At 41.9% G+C, this 22,522-nt stretch overlaps 1 protein-coding gene across 1 annotated transcript in view; it reads right to left on the reverse strand.

Annotated features, from left to right (window-relative positions):
* Window positions 1–2,757: 2,757 nt before the first annotated feature.
* Window positions 2,758–22,522, reverse strand: part of TRIM36 (tripartite motif containing 36) — a 32,257-nt gene continuing 12,492 nt past the window's right edge. The window contains exons 4-9 of the mRNA XM_035013934.1: window positions 17,413–17,508; window positions 14,271–14,524; window positions 13,911–14,035; window positions 9,806–10,096; window positions 6,748–7,045; window positions 2,758–4,115 (exon numbers count right to left, since the gene is read on the reverse strand). Coding sequence (XP_034869825.1) covers window positions 3,761–4,115; window positions 6,748–7,045; window positions 9,806–10,096; window positions 13,911–14,035; window positions 14,271–14,524; window positions 17,413–17,508 — 1,419 coding nt within the window. The 3' untranslated portion in view covers window positions 2,758–3,760. The remainder of the gene's footprint in view (window positions 4,116–6,747; window positions 7,046–9,805; window positions 10,097–13,910; window positions 14,036–14,270; window positions 14,525–17,412; window positions 17,509–22,522) is intronic.

The raw sequence follows: 22,522 nt of genomic DNA on the forward strand, positions 1-22,522 counted from the left end.
TTTCTTAGGAGAATTTAGTTATGCAACTAATACATGGCTGAAGGAAGGAGACCAGACAGGAAGCTATTACAGTGATCAGGTGAGAATGTTGTTGGTACCGGAGAGGTGGGATGAAGTAGACTCTGGATGGTCCCAAGGTTGAGCCAAGGGACTGTTGGAAGGTTAGTGTAGGGGACAGCTAACCCCCCTCCCCAAACCCTGGCTCCCACTTCCCAGGCCCCTCCCAGCTCTCCTGCCCACCTGGCCCACCACCACTACTCATCCCTTCCAGAGAAGACAGGAGGTGGAGCTTCTTAAGAAAACTGGAGAAATGACTCAGGGACAGTTAAGGACACAGGAGATCTCCCAGGTAATGGTTTTCTAAGTCTTCATTTTTGTGTTTTATTATTTCAGGACATCATAAATACCCTTCTTTAAGCAGTCGGCACAATGGCCAATAGCCTTTTCCCCCTCAAGTACACCAAGCTCCTTCCCAATTGCACCAACTGTTCTCCATTTAAGCCCCCCCCCCGGCCCCCCCCCCCCCCCGATGCCTGCTTCCCCATCTCCACCCCAGGAAGATGATCCCCGCTGTCCGCATCTGGAGAGAGCCCTTCCTTGCTGGGTGGCCGCCCATAGGGTTTAGTCAATAGGCAGCACCAACAGATCCAGTGAAGGGTATTTCTGACTCCGTGTCCTGGTGCCCCATCTCAGGGGTTAGCTGCCTCTCACGGTGAACCCAACTCCCACTAAGCAACCCTTTCTTAATGTCTCTCTCCCCTCAACATCTTGGAACACGATTTCCCCTTGCTGTCCCTGCTCCAGAGGCAGTAATTGCTTCTGGTGGTGGCTCGTCCTCCCAGGGCCTCACCATTGCTCGTTTCTTCAGGGTGGCTCACGTCTCAGTAACCCTTTCATCAGTGTTTCAAGGGAACCCTCTAGGGTGAAGGCTACTTCCTGCCAGCACGCTCACCAGTTCGTGATCTCAAAGCCTTCTTGAGCTCCTTGTTCTCTCCACCCAGCATGCACTTCCCTTGGCTCTTTGTACGGCCAGCTCCTTCGTGGTGAGCTGTCAAACTTCTAGTGCCTCCTCAGAGGGGCGTCCCTGACCGTCGCCAAGTCTAACAGAGCCCCCTCCTCAAACACTCTCCAGCACTTTCCATTTCCTCAAAAGGAAGCTCCTAAGAGCAGGAACCTGGCTGGGCGGTCTTGGTCACCTTACACCCAGTACAACACCTCAATGTCTCAGAAACAGCGGAGTTAAAAACTTTCTGTAAATAAATGAACTGGGTTCCCAATCAAAAACGTAACTAAATTCCTTCAAGTTTATTTGTCGAAGCAAGAGAGTCCTAAGAATCAATTCTCAGGATGTTAATCGCCATTAACAAGACGGTAAACATCCTCTAAAATGAATGCACACCTTCTGGTCAAACGTAATTTCTTACGCAGATTCTTGCCTTTAATGCTTGGTTCTCCACTTTCTGTAGCAAGGCCAGGATTGATGATATTCCCACGTGGGACGCACTCCCAGGGTCTAATCAGATGACGACTCAGAGTGTATTCAATGCCTCAGAGATAGCTCTGAGTCCTACCACTTTCCCGAAAGCAACTGCGAATGTGAGAATTAAGTTATTATACAGTATCACGGGGATAGCCTGGAATTGGTTTTTTTTTTTTAAATGAAGACCCATCAAGCATGAGTAACAATTCATTGTGACACACAACTCCTAGAGCCTGATGGCCCAAGAATATGAATGTGAACTAAAGAACAGTCTTCTAATCAAAATCTGATTATGGAGCAGAAAAGGAATAGGAGACAATCTGATCAATTGGCTGAGGTAAACTAGTTTCACGTTAAGCTTTTCTAACGATCACTTCGACAAGAATTAGAGCTAGTTAAGTACATGCCCAAAACAACTTCATGTAAAACCTTAGGTCTGAGTCAATATATTCAGCTGAACATCTCTTATCAACAATTTGTCTCCATTTTCCACATAAATACACTGAGAATTCCCAGGATGCAGTTCAATAATTACACTTATTTCAATTTTTATTAAAAACGAAAGAAATCCAGAACAATTTCTATACAACTATACAAGGTTTTACGCGCCTTCCCTATTCCTGTTAAAGCTTTATGTTTAAAAGTCTACAGGATTATGTGCTTACACAGGCTTGAGAGTCAAACCTTACCACACACGTGACGTGAGCAGCCTTCACGCACAATGGTCCACATAACACTGCGGATGTGTTTAGTTCAGCCTGTGTCGTAAAGTGCTATTCATCGGTGGGAAAGTAACGAAGTCTACTCAACACTGAATTTCGCCACAGTATCTCCTACTTGGGTTGGGGATAAAAAAGCTAATTTGATGCCACCAGCCTGAAGAACAGACTTCCACTTAGAAATATATATTAAAAACAAACAGACAAGGAAACCCAACAAGACCTAGGATTGTGGTTGTTCTACCAAAATAGGTCAAAAGCCTTTCAAGATCATGAGTTGCTCCAATGTACAGCAGTCTAGCTTCTGAACATTTTAACTTCTAAAAAATAAGCAGTTTAAATAAAAAACATCTAAGTAAAAGGCATCTTTCAAAAAGGAATGTAAAATTTCAACTAAAATATTAATTCTGCAAATCAAAAGAACTTTTAAAAGGGTACACACAGTCACTATGATTTTCGTTATTATTCCTAACAACTAAATTTGTCTTTTACTTACCTTTACAAATGCTTATTACCAAACAATGGGCCATAGAAAATAACGTCCAACTGACCAGTTACTCCATATTTTAGAATAATTTAATGACATTAAAAATAAATCATGAACTTTCCAAACATGTAAACATAAGCCAGGACAATCTGATATATAGTATCAATGCCAAAAAATGAAAATCATAAAATCATAGGACACGATAAGAGAGCAAAAGAACAAATACGCCAAATATCAGTGAATCGTCACTAATATTTGTGAAAAATAAATTATTTGCTATAAGCTCAGATACTTTCATAGAGTAAGAAAAACTGAAGACAAATTTTACATGAAAAATTTCGTGTGTTAGCCAAGAACTCTGTGTTCCCTGCAAAAAAACAAAAACAAAAAATGATGTTTAACTACACATGCAGATGTGGACATTACAGCTAAAGGAACTCTTCAAAATATCCTTAAAAATACAATTTGTAGTCTTAAAAGAAAACAAAAAGCAGTATTCATTTTCCAGGGAATATACTCTGAATATCCATTATACACCTCAAAATACATAATTTTCCATTTAAATATACTACCATTTCTATGGCCTTTTCACCTATCCATATTTTTGTTTTCCTATGAAAAACATGCGAGACACAAGGCTAAGTAGGAATTCCCACCCATAAGGCATCTAAAAAATCTCTTAAAACAAACATGATACAAAATGAAAAACCAAACACAAAAGAAACATAATAAATACTTTTGTATCCCCCCCCCAAAAGAAATGTAAGTATCAGCAACAGGGCTGACATAAATAAATTAGATTTCCTGTTCGTAAAAAAAGAAACACAATCCAGTTACAGAGTTAACCATTTCAGAGTTAACCAGGAGGGAGGGTCTCTACTCTCCCCTGGCTTGTGCAAGTCAGGACGACCACACGGACGAGGCAGGACTGTTTGGGTTTTCCGATTTAAGAAGAAACACACACAAAAACAAGTGTGGCCACGGACTACTTAGATGATATGTAATTAGTTACGAAGGTTAACACCAAGGCATTATTCCGTTTCCCTTTTCCACCTTAAGTCACTGATGCTTAAACTACATGTGCTCTTGGTATTCCAGGTATTTGGCCGAGATGGGTTCCTCAAGCTGAATTCCTCCACTCCCCATTAATGCAAATGCTGGGTACATGGTGTGCGAGCAGTCCACCTGGCGCTCGTACAGACATTTCATGTGATCCAGGTCAAAGAAAGCCACTCTGCCTTTATCACAGTCAAGGAAAACCCCGATGCTTGTGGGCATGGGGAGAACTCTGTTCTCAGGTTCGTTGGCAGAAGTGGCGGACTTGGGGATGAAGAACTTCTTCATGCCTATGGTGACCAATGTGAACGGCTGTGAGGAATCAAAGCACGCATCTTCGCTTCCACTGTCATGGCCGCTGTCTTGCTCGTATCTAGAACACAACACATGACAGTCTGAGCTGGGTCGCCAGCCACAGGCCTCCGGCTGGCCTCAAAACGTTGTCACAAGATGCTATACATTGCTTTAAAATTAAACCATACATCAAAAACTTTCTATTAAAACACAGATCAATTAAAAACATGACGACTACACACTGCCATTTAGAATGGTACCAGAGCCTCAGCCCCAAATTCTGTGTCACGAAATATCATAAAACATCTATATATACATGCAGATGAAAAAATAATAAAAACCTGTAAAATAACTCAGGACTTTGGCCTATCAAAACTGAAGTGGGGGAGGGGTGCCTAGCTGGCTCAGACTCGGTTTCGGGCTCATGAGTTCGAGCCCCACATTGGGTGTAGAGATTACTTAAATAATAATAAAGTGGGGGAAGAAAACTGAAGGGAACTGTAGTAGATTAAATATTCACAGCACATAATCATATGTAAAAAAAATATATATAAAACCAAGACGTGTGCCCTAATGCAAGGAATTACCAAACTAAAGTAAAATACATGGGCACTGCAAAACAATGCTGGAGAAAAAGTCACGTTTCATGGTCCTAAGAACCCTCTTTCTGGATTGGGATTTCTACATGGATCTATGAGGTAAGCAAGCACGAAGGTTTTTTTTCCCATAAGTATAAAACAGTAGCAGTTTATATACATTTTTGATACAATTGTCCTTCCATTTTCTTCCTATGCATAATTCACTTTTTATATATTTGTGATTACATTACATGGACGCTTTTTTCTTTTTTTTTTTTTTAAAGATTTTTATTTATTTGAGAGAGAGAGAATGAGAGGGAGCGAGTACATGAGAGGGGGGAGTGTCAGAGGGAGAAGCAGACTCCCTGCCGAGCAGGGAGCCCGATGCGGGACTCGATCCTGGGACTCCAGGATCATGACCTGAGCCGAAGGCAGTCGCTTAACCAACTGAGCCACCCAGGCGCCCTTACATGGACGCTTTTAATCGGGTTTTCTCACTTCCTTTTTTTTTTTTAAAGATTTTATTTATTTATTTATTTGAGAGAGAGAGCATGAGAGGGGGGAGGGTCAGAGGGAGAAGCAGACCCCCCACCGAGCAGGGAGCCCGATGCGGGACTTGATCCCGGGACTCTGGGATCATGACCTGAGCCGAAGGCAGTCGCTTAACCAACTGAGCCACCCAGGCATCCCGGGTTTTCTCACTTCTAATATTTTTTATGTTACAAGCTTTTTACACATTAATACCAACACTCTATCAATATTCTAGGTCTATTGTACTGTGTTTAATTGACCATGTCCCAATTACAATTTTTATCGTTTTGTCAGTTTCTCACCCTTGTGCAAAAAGCTTTTCCTATTAACTCAGATTATTCATTTGGGATTCTGTTCACACAATGATGGGGTCAAAAATGATCTGTGTGGACTAGTAGACCTTATGCCATCTAATACAACGAAACCATACAATCTCGGTTCAATGATCGATCTCTTTTTCTTTTAAAGATTTTGTTTATTTGTCAGAGAGAGACACAGCGAGAGAGGGAACACAAGCAGGGGGAGTGGGAGAGGGAGAAGCAGGCTTCCTGCCGAGCAGGGAGCCCGATGTGGGGCTCGATCCCAGGACCCTGGGATCATGACCCGAGCCAAAGGCAGACGCCCAAAGACTGAGCCACCCAGGCGCCCCAGGCAGACGCTTTTTAACTGACTGAGCCACCCAGGTACCCCAAGAATTCCAGTTTCTTAGGAGATCGATTGAGGGACACCTAGGTGGCTCAGTGGATTAGGCATCTGCCTTTGGCTCAGGTCACGATCCCAGGGTCCTGGGATTGAGCTCCACATCAGGCTCCGCTTCTCCCTCTCCCACTCCCCCTGCTTGCATTCCCTCTCTCGCTGTGTATCTCTCTGCCAAATAAATAAATAAAATCTTTAAAAAAAAAAAAAAGAAAGAAAGAAAGAAAGAATTCTTGGATGTGGAAACCTGTGTCCCATGACCCAATTTTGTAAAGTCCTTACAAGGGAGTTTAAAAAAATTGTGTCTAGGGCGCCTGGGTGGCTCAGTTGGTTAAGCGACTGCCTTCGGCTCAGGTCATGGTCCTGGAGTCCCGGGATCGAGTCCCGCATCAGGCTCCCTGCTCGGCAGGGAGTCTGCTTCTCCCTCTGACCCTCCTCCCTCTCATGCTCTCTGTCTCTCATTCTCTCTCTCGCAAATAAATAAAAAAATCTTAAAAAAAATAAAAAATAAAAAAATTGTGTCTCGTAACAAAAGAACAACGTCGTATCAATTTGGAAGTATGGCAATTAGAAGCGTTTCACCATACATGTGAGTAATACTTATCATCACAGAAGTAAGGTGATGGATATGAAAACCTTTCAAAATTTTCAACTGCAAAGCACAGTCGAGAAGTATCCAAAACAGGCTTATTTCCTCATGGCACCAGAAATGAACTGCGAAGTCTCATTACTCACCGTGGAACTAAAAGACAACTGGACCCCTTTCCTTAGCCAAAGCCCCAGAGTCTAAGGAACGCACTCCATCTGTGTTAAGTAGACCCAAGGGGATTTCCGGGCTTCCCTTGCTCAACAAGGATGTTTACTTGTAAAAGGACTCTCGAGTTCTAGATCAGTAGAAGAACCTACCTTGGGCTAACGGCATCACGGGGAGAACGGAGCCATTCCTGTAGTTTATCATTGGAAGCTACTCCTGCTTTGACCAGGTATGAATACGGCTCCACACGGAAGGCCCAGAAGTGCTTCCCCTTGGTAATTCCAACATCTCCAATGATGTAGTCCAGGCTTGTGTAATAACCTACTTGGATGCGCTCCGCGGCAAGCAGGAGATTAAACCCAGCTCTGCTCTCTACGCGGTCTCTCTTCAAGTTCAGCAAGAGGTGTTCATTGTTATAGCCACATTTTTCATCAAAGAGGAAACTGAAAACTGCAAAGAGAGCTTGAAATTAGTCTGATGACTACGTGTTAGCATTTCTGTAATTGGCGGTTAAATCCAATCGGGTTTTGAACCAGAAATGACCGAAATGAGCCGTGAAGAGGAATGGTTCACACTACCCTCGATAAACTGGGACAAACCAACTCCCCAATGGGGAAATCACTTCCAGGAAATTCTCTACACCAGAACATCTTCAGAAAAGTCAAAAGGCAGAAGGAAGCATTTTAAGTGTATGAGAAAACCTATGAATGGGGTTCCTTGCAACAGATAGAGCAGATCTCTTCTAAATGTTTTTACACTACTGGATCTGTCCCTTTTCTCCTTAAAGTAAGGGACTGTACATTTTCATAATTACCTGTACATTTTCCTAAACATGTATTCCACATTTTATAAATGTGTAAAATATTAGCAATTTTAATAGGGGCTCTTCCTTATCAATCAGTATGGCAGACATGAGACATAGTGCATGATGTTTAAAAAAAAAAGGCAAAGGTTTTGGCTTTAGAGAGATGAGAGTTTTAATCCCTGCTCAAGGATTTAAATGGAGTTTAACTGAACCTTTAATTTCCTCAACTACAGGATGGACATAATGCCACTCTCCTAAGTCTCTATCAACTCAAATACATGAGCATTGGCTGTTAGCCCCAAAGTGGAAACAATTCAAAGGTCCATCAACACATGAATGGATACAGAAAATGTGGTCTATCCATACAATGGAACAGTATTCAGCCTAAAAAAAGCAAGGCAATTCTGGTACATGCTACAACAAGGATGAAGCCCCAAATACGCCAGGCATGGAAGGACTAGATCAATCCCCTTCTATGAGGTACAGGCAATTCACAAAGGCAGAAAGTAGAAAAGAGGTTCCCAGGCTCTGTGGGAAGGAGGAATGGGAGTTCGTGTTTAATGGGCACAGAATTTAATGTGGAAAAAACGAAGATATTCCAGAGATGGAAGTGGTGGTGGCCGCACAACAGTGTGGATGTACTTAATGTCACTGACCTGTACCCTTAAAAATGTTTAAAATGATCATTTTTTACTATATCATATACCACAATAAAAAAAAAATGTCTAGTAGCAAGCTAAAGCCATTCTCCATTTATAGGCTGATCACTCTTCCTGATAATGTCTACTATCCTGTTGTGATCATTCCTGCTTCCAGTGGATCTCAAAAGTCTCCCAGTTTGCAAAATATATTTGATTGGTCACCCCATTCACACAGCTTCTCTCAGAAAAAAGCAAGTCAATTTTGGGGGTGCCTGGCAGGCTTAGTCAGCGGAGCGTGCGACTCTTGATCTCGAGGCTGTGAGTTAAAGCCCCACATCCGGTGTTGAGATTACTTACAAATAAAATCTTAAAAAAAAAAAAAAGACAACTTGGAACAACTTGGAACCTTGCTTCCTTCCCCGTCCACCACATCACCAAAAACTGCAGCTACTTCCAGGTTTCTTTTTAATTCCACTTTCAGTCAGAGAGACAAGAAAAGAAAGGGGAAACTACATAAACGGTAAAATACGACTTAATACTTACAAATCCATCCCCACACTCTCTGTTGGATTTTATTCAAATTCAAGAAGAACAATGCTAGCCAACCCTGATTTGTATTTGTACTCTAATTTTTTTTAAATTGGCCACAATGGGCCTGAAAGTAGCGGCGAGTACACTTCAGACAAAAGAGGAAGGAAAGACAATAGTGTACGAAATCCAGGCACATGAGCCACTGAAATCTGGTGGCGGCAGTGGGGTCTGGAAACCAACTGGAGGAACCTTGAAGCAGTGACCAACAGGCCAGAAGGTTTTCTGCTAAGCACAAGGAGCACAAGTTTGGTTCTGAAACCGTGTTGTCCACGGAGACGCTGCAGGGAGCATCTAACCTGGTGATTCTCATTCTATAAAAATCTACAGGTGCTCTACTGTAAGGGGCAGCAGTGGTTTCTGCCTCGGAAGGTGGGGGAGGGGGCTGGGAAGGGGAGCTTTTGGGGGAGGGGGCAGCTACCATGTGGTTCTACTATACACCCTCCAACCCCACCTACCGGGAATCACTGAGTTAGAAAATCTGGACAAGTCAGAAGGAGGTTAATCACAATGATATTTCATATTATAACAATACTTTTTTTTTAAAAAATCTACCTAGAACTATGTTGTAGAGCTTTTTTTTTTTTTTAGATTTTATTTATTTATTTGAGATAGAGATAGAGCGAAAGAGAGAGCAGGAGGAGAGGAGGGGGAGGGGGAGAAGGTGGTTCCTGCAGAGCAGGGAGCCCGATGTGGGACTCGATCCCAGGACCCGGGGATCACGATCTGAGCTGAAGGCAGACGCCCAACGACTGAGCCACCCAGGCGCCCCAGGCAGACGCTTTTTAACTGACTGAGCTACCCAGGCACCCCTGTTACAGAGATTCCTATAAACTGATCAAAAACACAGAACTCTACTGTTTAAAACTTGTAAGGTAGCATCTATGCCATTTTAATCTCAAATTAATAGCCCCTGCTCACTCAAATGTCATGTTTTTCTGTATCTGATGTCAGGCTAAACTCTAATCCCGTTCCCAGACTACCTGATGAAATTCACGTATTCAGTCTATTTCTAAATCCTAGCTGGGGATGGAACCTATTTTCTAGAATTTTTTTTTTTTTTAAACAAATGAGAGCTGGTTTCAGCGTGGATCTAGACAGAGATGCTGGCTAGGTTATTTTTTATCAAGGTCTCTTCCGACTCTAAGACCTTATGAGTCCCAGTATTCACAATACCTGGAGCTGGAGGGGTATGGAGGATCAGCTCCCTGCTGCAAGGGCTGCAGATCGAACCCTTGTAGGCTCTGACTCGGAAAGCATAGTTACAATTGCTTTCCAGGTCTGAGATGACTTTGCTCGTGCCACACACTTCAATCTCGTTCCAAGACAGCATTTCTTCATCTCTGTTAATCTTCCGATATTCAAGAACATAGCTATCCGCTTTATCCTTCTCGGGATGGTACCAGTTGATCAGAGCATTGTTATACACTTTGCTCTGTTCCTCATTGATCTCTGGCACGTCTATGCCTGAAAGCATCAAGAAACAAAAGATGTTAAAATATCGGTCTTTCAGAACCTCTATGTTCCGCAATAAAAATGATGTACCAACGAGACTTCAATGATTTCTGTCCGGTCCAAGAATTTTCTAAGTCTGTAATGCTACGTATAAGGAAAAGAGGAATTCCGGCAACGTACAACACGGACGGGCCTGTGGACACACAAGCTGAAATACGCCAGACACCAGAGACATAGGCTGACAACGCGATCCCACTTCTATGAGGAATCTCCAAGAGCCGAGTTCACAAAATCAGACACTGGAATGCTGGCTGCCGGGGCTGGGGGAGGGAGCAATGGGCAGTTATTAATCAAGAGGCATGAAATATCAGTCAAGTAAGACGAAGAAGGAGATCTCAGGACATCATACTCAGAATCAATGCTGCTGTGTTCCACGCTTAGAATTTAAGAGAACAGATCTCGAGGTAAGTGCTCCTACCACAAAATTGAAAATGAAAAAGAATTAAGCATGGGCGCCTGGGTGGCTTAGTTGTTAAGCATCTGCCTTTGGCTCAGGTCATGACCTCAGGGTCCTGGGATCGAGTCCTGCTTCTCCCTCTCCCTCTGCCCCTCCCCCCTGCTTGTGCTCTCTGTCAAATAAATAAATATTTTTTTTTTTAAAAAGATTTTATTTATTTATTTGACAGAGAGAGACACAGCAAGAGAGGGAACACAAGCAGGGGGACTGGGAGACGGAGAAGCAGGCTTCCCGCTGAGCAGGGAGCCCAATGCAGGGCTCGATCCCAGGACCCTGAGATCATGACCTGAGCCGAAGGCAGACGCTTAACGACTGAGCCACTCAGGTGCCCCATAAATGAAAAATCTTAAAAAAAAAGAAAAAGAATAAGAAATAAAGATTTTTAAAGGTATATTTAGGTTTATAACTGAAAGGAAGAAGGAAAATGACAAATAAGGGGAAAAAAATTCAATTTAGCTTTACATGTTATATTCATTCTGAAACACCATAAATTAAAGTTTTTAACCTATGCCTTTCAATTTCCACCTACTAAAATAACAACACTGGACTTGAAATTTTTAATCTGTGTCCTCTTAGAATTATTTTAATTTTAAATCTTTTAAATCTAAATTGGGTGAGTCTAACAAAGTTCAATGAAATATTACACAATTTTCTTTCAGATTTTCTTCCAAAGAGTTGCAAAGCAATTTAAATGAATTTTTCTTGGCATAAATATGATACATAGTATTTTTTGTAAGAGAATCAGAAACTACATAAAAGACACTTTAAGTAACTCAAAGATAATCACTACAATAATTTTGTACAGATCCTGCCAGTATTTTTTTCCCACTGGCATTTCACTCCATGGCTGTAACAACATTTAACAATTTTCAGAAACGGGTTTCCAGTTTTTCATAAAAACTATGATACAAAAGTATCACAGCTAAACCTCTGTGCATATGCAGAATCCCTTCCACAGAAGAAATTCCAATAAGCTTAAGTGCTTAGGATAAGCTATAAAAGTCACACATGCACATAACACACATTTACATCAAATCAGAGAAGTATATGAAGTGAAAATAAAAGTCTCCCTCTTAGCCTCCCCCAGATATATATAAGCAATGTAGAGGCATGTCTGTGTATGGTCCGTTTATGCAACCCAATGTTACACAGCCGTGCGAGATCTGGAAAGTCATTCAAAATACATTTTGGGGGGCAAAATTACATGAGTAGTACATACTCCACCCCAGACCCCTTTCTTTTCTTTTTTTGAAACATAGCTTACAAAAAAAATGTGCATGCAGGAAACAATGAGACCATCCATCAGTCAGAAGCTGGGTAACAACTTTCCATAGTCACCCATCCTCTACACTTGGTTCTTTGTTAGACACTGGTCCAATCCAAGATTACCAACCTTCAACATCATCTTTCCAAGGACTGTTTTGGGACCCCCAGGGATGAGAGGACCTTGTTCTCCTAAGTAAACTAGCATGTATATGAAAAACAATTCAAGTATACCTTTTGGAAAAAGGGAGACTATAGTACCTGAAATAGAATTAGCATTTGAGAGAGTAACAAATACATATTTGGAAAAAGAAGATCGTTATAATAAAATAAGCATATATTCAGGTGCCTGGGTGGCTCAGTCAGTTAAGCGTCCGACTCTTGATTTAGGCTCAGGTCATGATCTCAGGGTCCTGGGATTGAGCCCCACGTCACGCTCTACACAAAGCTTAAAGTCTGCTTGAGGACTCTCTTTCCCTCTTTCCCTCTCCCCCTTCCCCCCCAACTCGCGTGCACTCTCTCACTCTAAAAATAAATAAATAAATGCTCTAAAAATAAATAAATAAATAAATAAATCTTTTTTAAAAAAAAGATAAGCACATATCTGAAAGGAGATTCAGGTATAGATTTGAAAGAAAGCAGGTCGTGGTAATAATCCTTCAGAGTTTTTAACTTTAATTTTTTTTTCTTGTTTTTAGGTAGGCTCCAGGCTCAATGTGAGGCTTGGACTCACAACTCTGAGGTCAAGACCTAAGATCAAGTCGGATGCTGTACTAAGCCACCCACCCAGGAACCCCTAGAATTTGTAACTTCAAACAAGACAAATTTCTTCCAGATGATTACAAATCCACACATACATTCTTATACAGTCATCAATCCGTAAGTATTCCATTCTAAGGATTGAACTGTTCACCAGCACTAGAAGAGAAACCGGGGCGGGGGGGCAGGGGGGGGATATGAACCAGGCAAGAAGGGAAAAAGGAAAGGAAGACCTCCCCACTGGGGAACAGCAAAACACAATTGTAAGCGCATGTTATGGCCCCAAAATTCGCATGCTGAAGTTCTAATCCCCGGTACCTCAGACTGTGACTTTATTTGGAGAAAGAGTCTTTACAGAGGTAATTAAGTTAAAATGAACTCATTAAGATGGGAACTAATCCACCATGACTCGCATGACTGGTGTCCTTATAAGTAGAAATTTAGACAGACGTGTAGATGGAAGGCCACGTGAAGACACCGGAAGGCCGCCATCTGCAAGCCAAGGAGAACAGCCTCAGAAGAAACCAACCCTGCCAACACCTTGATCTCAGACTCTGAGCCTCCAGAACTGGAAGAAAATACATTTCTGTTGTTCAAGGCAGGCAGTCTGTGGTATTTTGTTTCGGCAGCCCTCACAAACTAATTAATACAGCCAGGTAAACACTTAAAACCTCTTGGAATCATTTCTAGGTTTCTGCCCTAGAGAAACCCACATACATGTGCACAAGTGAACACTGACGAAGGTGTTCAACACAGCAATGGAGAAAAAAAACAGAAACAAATTGTCTCTCGGTAGGGAAATGGTTTATATAATGAAATACTATACACAGCTAAAATATAGCTTTCAACCAGAACTTTGTGAGTAACAAGTATCTTAAACTTCATTTTCTTGAAAAACAATTCACAGAAAGGATACATATGCAATGTGATGCCATTTATTCAATGCGTTTTTTAAAGATTTTATTGATTTATTAGAGAGTGATCGTGCACGCACGCATCAGGAGAGGGAGGGACAGAGGGAGAGGGAGAAGCAGGCTCCCTGCCGAGTGAGGAGCCTGATGCGGGGCTCGATCCCAGGACCCCGGGAACATGACCTGAGCCGAAGGCAGATGCTTAATGACTGAGCCACCCATACAATATTTAAAAACCACACAAACCAACAGAATATATACTCTTCAGCAGAAAAACATGGTTTTTCATACTGTCAAACTGAAGAGTGCATTTTTCCCACGTAATGTGAATTCCGACTACAAGAGTAAGAAGCTTTTGCCCGTCACTGAAACTTACCACTAGAGAAAAAGGACAATTCTCCAAGAAGTTCTGTTTGTTTAGATGTATTAACAACATAGTCTTCAAAAGAAGTCTGAGCCGCGGGTCTAAAGCTCTTCAAAGATTCTGTAGCTTTCTGTATTCTGCAGACAGATAGAGTTTATATAAAAACAACTCCGTAAAAGGCCCATCAGACTAAACATCTGCAATGTGATTAAAAAAACCAAAAAAACCACCACGTCGCTCAAGGTTCCAGTTAAGAGTGCGGCAAGGGTGTCTCTGCAGAGCACTGCATTAGGAACCCCAAGAGCTCAAGGTGAAACACAGAGTGGGACTGAAGGTCGCTGCCAAGGAGATTCTAAATTCAAAGCAACATACCTGAGGTGGAGCTGTTTCGCTGTCTGTACGAAACAGGACTGATCCGTCTCCTTAAGCACTTCTTGGGCATATCCCACCAGCCCATTGTTCTCTAGAAGCCCCTGATATTCCTCCACTTGAGTCTGAAATTTGTCTAGTCTTAGCTTCTTAGAAGCATCAATCGCTTTCAAAACAGATGATTTCCTCTCTTCTAGGATTTCAAAGAGCTTCTCAAAATGTGTGATTGCTTCTTCTTTTGCTCTCTCTCCGTTACACTATTATAAAACGAGCGAAAGCGTTACCTCATCTGCTAAATCCAAATGTCTTTTCTCAAAATAACCAAAATTTAATTTTGTCCGACTCTGACATTTTCAGAACAATAATCTGGCATCGAGTACACTTAGCGAGGAATGATCACCAACTCTTAGACATATTTTGTGATCGTATGATACTGTATTCTCCTTAAACTCTCATCTCCAGAGTTCAACAGTAAATAATCCCATAAGGAAACAACCTTCAACGTGGACGCAAGGGCATCTGAGGCAGAAATTAACTGATTTAACCGAAGACACTATACAATACAATTCTGGAGTTTCTAATTCGGGCAACTTTTGACCCTTTCTACGCTCTTCCAATTTTTTTAAGAAAACTTAAATCACAGCATGAAACTCAGGAAGATGACATCCTTTACTAAGATCCAAAACTGTAACTCTTCTCTTCAAATTAATATAACTTAATTAGAATTAAATCCTGTGTGACTTTAGGCAAATTATTTAACTTCTGTATGTCTTTGAGTTTTTCTCTTCTGAAAGCTGGGGATAAGAGAAACCATTTGGGTTTTTTTTTTTTAACAGTTTTTTTTGTTGTTGGTATTTATTTATTTGACAGAGAGGGAGAGAGAGAGAGAAAGAGACAGAGCACAAGCAGGGGGAGCGGCAGAGGGATAAGCAGGCTCCCCGCCTAGCAAGGAGCTCCATGACCTGAGCTGAGGGCAGACACTTAACTGACTGAGCCACCCAGGTGTCGATTTGGGTTTTTTTGACAATTGAAAAATATTATGTATATAAAATGCCCACGACAACGGCACATACTCTGTACACAGAATTATACTCACTGCATACACAGCTCTTCCTCTACTTGGTCCTAAAATGATCCTGTCTGTAGTGCTTACAAAACATTCTGAATGTCCATAAGATCAGGGACCAACTTGATTTTGAAAATAAGACCAGCAGAGCACACATACACAATCATCATTACAGACCCATAAGCAACAGCCAACAGAAAAAAAAATGTCTTCAAACACATTCTTAAAAGCTGACAACATATGGAAGAAGTGCATTGTGCACTTCCCAATGGCTTCTGGCCAACATTTCTGATGAAAGGAAATTTTTTCCAGATTCCTTTCTCTGTTTCCTAAACCCAACAGGCAAAAATTTTTATAAAGGGTGGGCAGGAGGGAAGGAAGAAAGGGGGACAGAGGGTGGTGACATTTCAGTAGTATTTCAGTGATAAAAATCACAACCTTAAATTCAAAAGATCATTCCACATAGGTAAAAAGGGCTTTTTTTTTCCCCCCAGCTAAGTGTAATTATAGAAAAAAAAAAAAAAACAGTGTCACAGTCCTCACTGAGGAAAAGTCAAGAATGCAGGCAAATTCTCCAGTGTAGGAGATTCCTGCTAATAAGCTCACAAATGCAGCTTTGGTCAAAGGGACACAGAGAAGCTAAGTAATTTCTCCAGGATCCCAAGGACTCAGTGTCTGCATGAACACTTGATGTGAATCAACAACTCAGCAATGGTGCTGGAGCTCCCTTATTTCAGAAGTCAGGGCAGCATGACTGAGGACCAGGAGTGAAACAAACCTAAAATGACCCAAGATACGATCTCTGGAGCAAACTCCTCCATGTAGGTGATCACCAGCCAAGAGGGCTAGGGGATGATCCAGCACTGAGAGAGTGGGTCATCAGACAAAAAGGAGAAAAACAAAATCCCGCTTTTCAAGTACATGGAAGAACAATTTACTTAGGGTGGTGAATGCAATCAGTGAGTATCAGAAAAAGAGTATTAAAAACAAAAGCAGTGCTGGTTATCTGGTGCTAATTTGCATAATGTCTCAATTTTTTTTACCCATTTTGGAAAATGAAATTTCAAGAAATTAACAGTCTCATACTAGCCAGGGTATTTTTCTATTTCATCCTAACTTCTAAAAGTGATCAGGAATAATGGCTCTTCAATTTATTTCAACTAGAGAAGAGAAACACATCCAAATCAATGAAGAATATTTGGAATTTTAAAACAACCCAGTCCTATCCTCTTCTATCGTATTTTTTAAATGCTATCAATTTTCTCCATTTTTTTATTGAAGTATAATATACACACAGAAAAATATATATGAGTGTGGAGACAGACGAATCTTTGCAAATACACCCATGTAACCCACATCCAGATTAAGCAAAGGAACATTACCCAGACCCCAGACGCCAATCTTTCCAGACATCCATCCTTCCCCTCCCCCACCTTTCAACAATGCCTGTCCTGGGTTCTAACAGTTTCACCTTTGTTGGTACTTTTTATAAGGGGGTCATAGAGTTTGTACCCTTTTGCTGGCATCTTTCTTTCAATATTATTGCAAGATTTAGCTACACTGTTGCATCTAGTTGCAGATATTCATGCTTAAGGCTGATTATATTCCACTGCTGAGGGATACTTGGGTAGTTTCCACTTTGTAGCCGTTTGATTGCAGCCATGAACATTCCAATGTATGTCTTTTGGTGAACATGTCTCAGGTACTTGGGAACAGTTCATTTTAAGTCAACATATAGTACATACTTCAAAAGCAATCTGTTAATTTCGTAAAATGCAGATAATTGTTAAAAACTCCAAAATTTACTGTATGTTACTACTTCTGAGATCAAAACTGCCCATGTAAAGGGTCAGTCATTCTTTCCCCCTGTGTTTCAGTAGCATTTAATCACCACCTCTCCTGGGCACTGATCACACATTAGAACCTGTTTTTTATACTGGTTTTCCTAGTCCCATAAAAGCAGGGGTGAAATCTAACACAACTTTGTACTCCCAACTCATTTACTACCTTCCAGATTTTATGAATGAATAAATTCTCTAGATAGAGAAATAAAAATATGTAAACTAATTTATCACTTACCTCTGTTTCTTTCATTAGCAAGTTTAGTTCAGAAATTTGACTCTTCACCTGGCTCTCCTTGCCAATAAGGTAATCAATATCCTTTGAAAGCTTTTCCTGTTAGAATGTATCAGTAACACAAATAAGCAGAAGTTTAACAAAGGCCTTGCAGATCTATCTTCCTTCCTTCCTTCTGTCCTCTTATTATATTTTTACACACAATTCTTTAGCCTATGATGAACAGGCAGTAAAACCAACCCTGAGGATTCTCGTTATTAACCCAGGGTAAACAGTTATTGGCCTTGAGCACAGAGGCCCACAGATCTATGAGAGATGAGAAGCAGGCTGAATAAAAGAACAAGGCAGTGATGCTCAGATTAGTCAAAAAACCAGAATACATAAATAATACATTTTTGTTGTCTCTTCATTGTTCCCCGGTCTTCCTCCCCAGGTTTCTAAGTAAATAGAAAAACAGCAATTCAAATAGGATTGTCTTCCATCAGATTTTATCATTCATTCCCTCTCTCTCTCTCTCTCTCTCTCACACACACACACACACACACAAAGACCCAAAAAGCAACATAGACCCTTCCAAAATGACCTTCGCAGCCTAGCCAAGACTATTCATTAAATTACACATACACAATAATACAGATTTATAAAAACAGAGCTCATTAAGCTCCCAGAGCTTACTAAAGTATTTATGAAGTAGTTACTCTCTGCTTACCATAGAGATAACATCATAGGTTTTGGTGAGATCCCTAATTTAACCCAGAAAAAATAGTACGTATGACTGAAGTATATTAAAAACCAAACCAAAAACCCCTTGAAGCACCATGGGGTACAAAGTTATAAGAGACAAACGCATGCAGTCTAAATAAGAAGAACGTCATCCAGAAAACTCCACCCAAGCTGGAGCCGTGACAAGCGGATCTGAGCATTTCTCAATCGCGGCTGCCCCGAATGAAAGGGTGGGTAAGAAAAGAAGAGGACCAGAGATCTAACTTTTAGGAATTCAAGAAGTCAGCCTCCTGCCTTTATCATTTTCCTCTTTGCTCACTTAGACCACGTAATAAGGCAAGAGAACGTATGTTGAAATTAATACGGCAGGCCTATGGCAGGACCCGTCTTTAATTCCTTGGAACACCCAGCAATCAGACACACTGAGTTTCCTTGATGGCTTGAGGGCTCACTGGAGGGACAGAAGAAGGACCCATGAGCTAGAGGAGTAAGATTTCTGAGGGCTAAGGACAGGATGGGACCAGAAAGAACCTGCAGGGAGTCAAGGAGAGACATGAAATCTTGTGTCTTGATCCAATGTTTTACAGATGAGGAAACCAAAGCTCACTGAGTGCAAATATCACACAGTCAGTAGCTGCGCTGGAAGCTTCCTCACTGCTCAGCACACTGACCACGATTCCACAGGCTGACAGGTGCTTCCTCAGCACCAGGCTGCAAGGGAGAGGAGTTCCTCCCATACCGTCCAGTCAGGCCTGTGCTGGGACCACAGTGACGGGTGCAGGTGGTCATACTCCTTTGTCACTACAGCAGCGAAGGGAAGAAGGGGGCCATTTCACCTGAAGTAGGACTTAGTGGTAGGACAGCTTACACTGGGAGTGCAAGACAGGCTGGAGAAGAAAGGATGGTCGAAAGTCAAAGAGTGCCAGGGTTTACTCGCAGGGAGCAGGAATGCTTAGCCAAAGTCTCCGGCCAACTACAGACTTTATCTCGAGTCCTCTCTGGCCCCTCAAAACGAGGCAGTCTGTGATACGTTGACATGCGTTAACCAATAATCAGTGTGTCCATTTATTCATAGGCCTCCAAAAAGTATAAGCACCAGACACCAATCCTAGACACTGAAAAGGACAATGTAAAAGACATGGCTCCTACCTTCAGGAAATACATCTAATGGGGGAATGTTTTAAATCCTTTAGCTACATTAGAGCCCCAGTTCTTTAGGAACTGACCAGAGGCTAACTGCTCAAGGATGCCGAATTTGCTCCAGAGCCTTCCCCTAGAACAGTGGTTCTCAAAAGCTGGTGTGCATCAGTCTCCTGAGAGCTAATCGGGACCACAAAGCCCCTCGATGAGGGCAGGCCTTGGCCTCTGTGGCGTGTACCAAGTGTTCCAGGTGATCCTAACACCCATCAAAGTTTGAGAACCACTCTCTCCTGCTTTTAATCAGGTCACGGGTCAAAGGTACCCAGAGAAACATTAATCCACAAAACAAGGGAGAAGGGAGAGAAGAAGGGAGAGAAAAAGGGAGAGAAATTCATTCAACAATCACACTGAGTATCTCTCATGGGAGTAGGCTAGGAGAGTAACGTATAACCAATTATGGTCCCTGTCCCCTTAGGGCATATCACCTTAAAGTTGTTATCAGCTTTGCTACATGTTTGAAAATGTTAGGATAAAATGATGGGAAGAAAAAGTATAGAATGATACATCTTAGTCAAGTGCCAAATGACTTCAGAAAATAGGGTAATATTGTATTCACCACAAATTTCACATACCCCAGAAATACAGAAGCGGTATTACTTTCTCATTCAATGGGGACTGGTATTGGGATGTGTACATTTTCTACTTTTCTAAGTCCTAGTTTCCAATCTTTCAATTATGATTAAAATCACAAAGCCACCCCTTCCATAAGAGATAACCGCACATGAACAAGACCATTAACTCCCTCCTAGAAATTTATGGAAATAAAGAAAAAATAAAAGTAGAAAAAACTCCTCAGGAAATAGTCCTCAGTAAACTGTGCACCAACTACCAGAAAGTACACAACTGAAGAAGGATGAGCTAACAACCAACCCTCCTTTTTTTTTTTTTTTAAAGATTTTTTATTTATTTGAGGGAGAGAGCACATGCGCAAGAGACCAGGAGCAGGGGAGAGGCAGAGTGAGAGGGAGCAGCAGACTCCCTGATGAGCAGGGAGCCGGATGTGGGCTCAATCCCAGGACCCTGGGATCATGACCTGAGCTGAAGGCAGACGCTTGACCAACTGAGCCACCCAGGCGCCCTACAACCAACCCTCCTTAATGAAAAACGGTACAGTTGTGTGAGAAGTTGAAGCAGTCCTAGAAAACCCACTAACACCCAAAGTTGGGAGAAGCAGGGTGTTGAGATGAGGCAAGGAAGAGACAATAAATACCCAATGGCGGGGCCTTGTTCAGGGCAAAGCAGGATTCCGAAGGCTTAGCAGTCTAAACTGGCCAGAGGAGAGCGTAAACATGGTTTCCTGTGTTGGAAGGTGGGAATGGCTCCATATCGCTGGAAGAGCGAGGTCAATAAACAAAGGCAAGCTACAAAAGAAATGGAACCACGCCATCTGCAGCGTATGTCTACGTAGGCAGGTGTCTTTCTATCCGGGGATTAACAGGAGTGAGGTTATGTGGAAGCAAAAACAAAAACAAAACAAAAAATACACGTCTCACCGCAACAGAAGAACAGAAGATTGCCAGCCAACAGGACAGGACCATTCCATCTCCATTATTCACTATTTAGGCCAGTTCACCAGAAAGCGTCAGCACTTTCCGCAACTGGAAGGGCACCCTCAATTACATAGCTTGGTAGAAATTCCAAGGAGAGGCCAGACACTACCACACAGTCGACCGGTATTAGAAGCCAGATCGAACAGAGGCAGATGGGAAGCCTGGCCCCAGCTTCAGCCCTTTCAACAAACAGCAGCAGTCAGGTGGACTAGGTTACACCACCGTGACGCTCATCTTTCTTCTGTTCTTGCAACGTTCTCTATAACAGGGGTGCCTGGGTGGCTCAGTCAGGTAAAAAGCATCTGCCTTCGGCTCAGGTCATGATCCCAGGGTCCTGGGATCGAGCCCCGCATCGGGCTCCCTGCTCCGCGGGAAGCCTGTTTCTCCCTCTCCCTCTCCCCCTGCTTGTGATCCTGTTCTCACTGTGTCTCTCTCTGTTAAATAAATAAATAAAATCTTTAAAAAAATAATAATAAAAATTAAAAATAAATAAATAAATAAAAACACCAAACCAAACAAACAACAAATTAAAAACCTCTCAAAAGGGGTGCCTGGGTGGCTCAGTCGTTAAGCGTCTGCCTTCGGCTCAGGTCGTGATCCCAGGGTGCTGGGATCGAGCCCCGCATCGGGCTCCCTGCACTGCGGGGAAGCCTGCTTCTCCCTCTCCCCCTCCCCCTGCTTGTGTTCCCTCTCTCGCTGTCTCTCTCTCTGTCAAATAAATAAATAAAATCTTTAAAAAAAAAATAAAAAAATAAAAAATAAATAAAAACCTCTCAAAAAACCTCACAAAACTCAAAATCCAAAAGTCATTGAGAAGAGTAAATGAGAAGAGTAGTCTGGTAAGAGAATTAAATGCTACTCTGTCCTAACTAAGCCTAAAGCAAGACCCAAAAGCAACAAACTATTCTGAAGTAACTTAATCACACATTAGAAGAAAACTCAAGAATATCTGTAGGACACAGAAGTATCCAGTGCCCAACAAGGTAAAACTTACAAAACTGACCTAGCAATGACAGATGACAGAATTAGCAGACCAGGACAATAAAACAATTATACTCATAATCCACGTATTCAAAGTAGAAGAAAGACTGAGCTCACGTGATAGACAAATCAAATGCAAAAGATAAAGCTGTATGGATAAATAAGAATTAGATCTAGGCCCCAAAGGCAGGTACATATTTTTAAAGGTAGAAAGGAAACTAATTAAAATCGGTGGTGGATTTACCAATGAAGATATCATTTGAAAGAAAAAAGAATAAAACAAAAAATAGCATCATACCATTGCCTACCTTGCTGAGGATTATCAATCAAGTCTGAAAGTTTTCAAAGGTCCATGTATAAGGTTCAGAGACAGGAAGTAACTCAGTTTTAACTGGTAAGGGTCCCACCAGACCCTTATTGTAAATAGTTTCCACTATTTCTACACACAAGCAACAGGAATGAAGTGTCTTAACATGGCTACCGTCCTTCAAGGTGTGGCATTTCCACACACACACTCAACAGGCCCGTCATTTCCACACATATACTCAACAGGCGTGTCATTCCCCCAACACTCAACAGGCGTGTCATTTCCACACACACACTCAACAGGCATGTCATTCCCCCGCACACACTCAACAGGCGTGCCATTCCCCCAACAC

Source organism: Mirounga leonina, unplaced genomic scaffold, assembly GCF_011800145.1.
Source record: "Mirounga leonina isolate KUSES-001 unplaced genomic scaffold, KU_Mleo_1.0 Mir_168, whole genome shotgun sequence".
In the NCBI taxonomy this organism is placed as follows: Eukaryota; Metazoa; Chordata; class Mammalia; order Carnivora; family Phocidae; genus Mirounga; species Mirounga leonina.